General features: G+C 58.4%; 1 protein-coding gene across 1 annotated transcript; it reads right to left on the bottom strand.

The window, feature by feature from the left end:
* Positions 1-1,466: 1,466 nt before the first annotated feature.
* LOC125521574 lies at positions 1,467-2,498 on the bottom strand. Its single transcript, XM_048686638.1, has one exon. It carries the CDS (start codon positions 2,278-2,280, stop codon positions 1,807-1,809), a length of 474 nt encoding a protein of 157 aa, XP_048542595.1. The 5' UTR covers positions 2,281-2,498; the 3' UTR covers positions 1,467-1,806.
* Positions 2,499-4,635: the final 2,137 nt, after the last annotated feature.

The raw sequence follows: 4,635 nt of genomic DNA, 5'->3' as shown, positions 1-4,635 counted from the left end.
AGCGTGCTTGATCCAGCGTTGCAGCCGCGAGCGCCCTGAATGCTTGCGACGACGTGCGATGGTAGGGAGAGCGACCACTTGGTACGGAGCCGAGGCCTGCCGGAGTAGGACTCCATAGGACAATGCGCGGAAATGCGTCGCGTCGCGGACGGGCAACACCTCCACGTCCAGCGGGGCATCGAGAAGCCATGCTGAATTGTCGGCGATGAAGGAGAGTGCCCTGAAACGGATTTCGCCGCCGACTGACATGATAATGAAGAATTCCACCTACACCCTGAAACTTTGCTAGACGCCTAGCCCCAAGGTGGGTGCCAACCGTCGGGGTTACGATCCTGACAATGAGTACTAGGGGTACATATGAGGGGTAGAATCTAGCTACGGCGCAGCTGTAACAGTCGGTGTTTAATGAGTTCAGGCCCCTCTCGGCAGAGGTAACAACCCTATGTCTCGTGCCCTGAGGTTTGCTTTGATTTTATGGGTATGGTTACAAAGGTTGCTCATGCCTGATTATGTAGGGGGTGCGGCTTATATAGAGTGCACCGCAACCCCATGTCATCCACGCCGTTTGGGCATTAAATGACACTGAATACGTAAGTTACAGGTAGAGCGAGCCTCTACTACGGCAGTTACAGGTAATGGTAGCCACGACTCTGTTTTAAGGGATGACTTAGGATTCCTCGACTGTTGCAGCTCCCACGCCGCCTGCTTGATTTCTTGGTCCGAGTGGCGATTCGTCTGCCGAATGGCGGGTGGTTCTCCGAGTGCAGTCGAGTCGACCGAGTGGACTTCCTGATGTATGCGTCCGAATACTGGTATGATCCAGGGACCTACACACGTTGGTTATGGGCCCCATGCAGGTCCCAAATGATAGGTCCTTGACCATACCTGTAATAGGAGACCTCATCAGCGGCAAAGGCCAAGCCACTGCTCGCGGGGAAGAAAACGACACCCGCGTTGAGTGCTGACATAGCACTCATTTATTTGGTCAAAAGTCAAAATCCCTGCCACACCGTGCCACATCATCAAATCCACTCCTAAAAATGCCTAAGGTCAAAAACAACCGGGATCAGTGAGGTTAGGGATCTATAATGTCATCATCTTAAGGTGTGATCTCGAGTATGGACTATGCGGAACCGGCACCTCTAACTTAGCTATTGTGAAGTTAGGAGCCTAACTTAGCCACATTTCATCCGTTGGGTCTAGAATAAATGGCTGAGATCTATCGCTACAGTTCTTAAACAGTGTCAATTGCTACAGGTAACAAACAGTGATTTTAGCTACTGTGCTCGTCCAAACAATATGCTACAACCCCATGTGTACAGTGAAGAATCTTGGCCATCTATTTCCCATCTGATGGTTCACAGACTAAGTTAGGGTACTGTTTCCCTAACTTCACAGGAGCGAAGTTAGAGGAGCCAGTTCCAGTCCATTCACTCCACTCATTCTACTATAGATCATACTCGAGATCACACCTTAAGATGATGACATTATAGAAAGATGATGACATTACAGGTCGCACAGCAGCAGCAGTTCACAGATCTAGTTTCAAAAGCGGCAGAAATGCATCTAATTGAAACAAGAATACTAGTAGAACACAGTACCAACCAACTCAGATCTCAAATCATACAAGAGCACAAGCTTATTTCAGCGCCATCCGTCGGCAGCACACCGGCCACTGAGCTGATAGTGATACACAAGAAGAAAGCCACGGACTGGCACAAGTTGGCACAGCGACACCGCGATGAGCACCGGATCTGGCGACCAAATCTAACCGCTTACCGCTGACTTGACTCGCGAGCAGATCGATCAGTTGGCGGCGGCCTCCTCGGCGGCCTTGGCCTCGGCCTCGGGCGCCGGCGGGTTGAGCTGGAAGGCGGAGACGGGGAAGGCGCGGCCGAGGCCGGCGGGGGTGCGGAAGACGATCTTGGAGCCGGAGGGGCTGATGACGATCTCGGAGATGGTGACCCAGATGAGCAGCTCCTTGCTCTTGACCCCGGTCATGCTGTGCATCCGGCCGCGCTCCACCACGGCCGTCACCTCGGGCGCGTACCAGACCTGCTTGCCGATGGCGTCGAAGGTGTGGGTGAGGCCGCCGGACTGGCCCTGGCGGAGCCACACGAAGCCGGTGGCGCGGTTGTAGCCCACCTCCACGAGGGACGGCAGCGGGAGGAGCCCGTCGGGGAGGCCCAGCTCGACGAGGAACTCGCGGGCCCTGGCCTCGCACAGCTCCGTGTGCACCTCCGCGCCCGACCGGTGCTCCTCGATCGCCTGCGAAGCCATCGCCGGATGTCGGGGGTTCCTTCTCTCGCCGGGGTTGGTTTTGCTTTCCTTGCTGGGCTCTGTTTCTTGCGAGTGCGACGCGTTCTCTGCTGCCGTTGGAGGAGATCGGGGGGCTGCTTTTATGCGCGTTTGGTTGGCCGCTTGGGTTCGGGATTGAGAAGGGGATTGGTTCCTGTCCACGCGCTGTCACCCGGAATTTTATGTTGGGGAATCGGGTGCCATCCCAGCCAGACCCAGAGAGGACGGTGGACGCCTCTCGCTCGTCAATCGCCGTTGGTGCTATATCAGTCGCGCAGTTGGTTTTCTAGGAGTATTCGTCATTAGTAGTAGTACATACATCAATCGTCATAATGTTTTGCACCGTAGTTGACACGAAATGGGCAGCAGATCCCAACGGCCCCAACGGCCCCAACCACACGCACAGTTGCGAGTATTATGGTCGTAGGCCAGGGCAAGTGGCCTTAGTTTTTTCTTCGAGGACGGACGGGGTTCTCGTCTGCTTGCTCCTCATCGGATAAGGATTCAGCACAGACGTCGTTGCGGCACGGTGACTGCCTGTCGGTTCACACGGAAGGCAGTAAGAGCAACTTCAACTTCAACGGACCGACCCAAACGGACGGCAGTTTTGTTCTTTTTTGTCCGTTTGGGTCGGCCAACGAACACGGATGTACGCTTTCACGTTTGGGTCGACATGCGTGCCTAACGCTGACCTGAACCCATTTTAATGGCGCTAGAAAGAAATGAATGCGTGTATATTAAAAAAGAGAAACAATATTAATTAAACATTAAAGCCGGCCACGAAGGCCGGCGAGAGTCCACGCGTTCACATTTGCATTTAAAAAAATAAAGACGGCCTAAACTACGAGGCGGCGCGCTGCCCTAGGCGTCCTCGTCCTCGAGGTCCGTGAGGTCGATGAGCGTCGGCGCCGGCCCGGCCCAGGCGAACGCCGTATTCCAGAGCGCCGTCATGTCGGGCTGTGCCGGCGCAGGCAGTGCTGGCGCGGGGGAGTCTGCGGCCGCCTGTACAGCCGCGGCCTGGCGCGCCTCCACCTCGGCCTCGCGCTGCTCCTCCTCGAGGACGCGCTCGAGCATCTCGAGGTACTTGCCGTCGTAGTGCTCCTCGGTCACCCGGATCTTGCGACAGTGCTCGAGGTACGCCGCCTCCTGCGCCGGCGTCGCTCCCATCCAGATCGTCGGCGCGCGTATCCACTCACGCACTACTCCCATCCAGGAGTAGTGCTCGATGGGGGACGGCTCCCGCTCGGCCTCCGGCTTGATAGGGGACGGCGGGGCCACCGGCGGCACCACGCTGTCGCCCGCCGCAGAAAGGGCAAGTAGTGCCTGCGCCATTGCCGCCTCGTACCGAGCCTCCTCTTCCGCCTCCGCCTCCTCTTTCGCCTCCGCCGCCTCCGCCCTGCGCCGCTCGTCCTTCTCGCTCTCGCGGTAGACGGCCGCACCTGGTCCTCCTCGCGGACGACGAGCGCCAGCGGTGGCGAGCTCCGGTCGACCTCGCGGTTGCCCCGTCGCCTAGCCTCCTCGTGCTCGAAGGCGAACCGCCTCGCCCAGTTGGGCGAGTCGGTTGCGTAGGCGGCCTCGCGGCGCTGCTCCGGCGTCAGCAGCGACCGCCGGCGCTGCACCTCCTCCGCGTGAGCCCGAGCCTTCTGCGGCGCCGCCGGCACTGGGATCCTATCTGGATCCAGATGCCAGTCATGCGGCAGGGTCACATCGGGATACGGTAGAGGCTGGCGGTGCTGCCAGTGCCACTCCGCCTGGTGCACTGGCACGTTCACGCGTTGCCTCTGCCGGCGAGGCGCCGGCGGAGGCAGAAGGAACTCTGAGGGGAAAAGGATGGCGGGGGCCTTGCCCTTGGCCTTGTTGCCGTTGGCGCCGGAGAAGAGGCCCATCTCACTGTGCTTGTGGTGGCTAGGGTTTGCCGGCGATGGGGGAGCAAAGCTTGGCAGATGTGGACGGTGATTTTGGATGAGGACGGCCCCGCCGCATGGTCGGCTTAAAAAAGGACGAGCGTCGTCGCTGACGCGTGGGCCCGTAGTCATAAATTAAGCTGACCACGTGGGCAGCGAGTAGTTGGACGGCCGCCATGTGGGGACGCGGCGGACAGCGAGAAGGCACGCGAAGCGTCCGTTCGGCATCCGCGCCGACGCATTTGAGGCACAAGTTTGGGCCGCAAATGCGTCGGCGCGGACGCGACGCGAACGTGATTTGGGTTTGGGTCGGCGCGTTGGGCCGCCACTTTTGTCCACGCCGATCCAAACGGACGCAGGAGGATGAAATGGGTCGGCCCTTTGGAGTTGCTCTAATAGTTTTTCTTTTTTTGACGAAATGCAGGCAGGTCGC

This window comes from Triticum urartu, chromosome 7 (assembly GCF_003073215.2).
Source record: "Triticum urartu cultivar G1812 chromosome 7, Tu2.1, whole genome shotgun sequence".
NCBI lineage: Eukaryota > Viridiplantae > Streptophyta > Magnoliopsida > Poales > Poaceae > Triticum > Triticum urartu.
Note: the sequence above shows the minus strand (reverse complement) of the source record. Positions and strands in the feature narration are given on the sequence as shown.

Bases quoted from the DNA above. Each gene is read 5' to 3' on its own strand.
- LOC125521574 (XM_048686638.1), bottom strand. From the start codon at position 2,280: ATGGCTTCGCAGGCGATCGAGGAGCACCGGTCGGGCGCGGAGGTGCAC.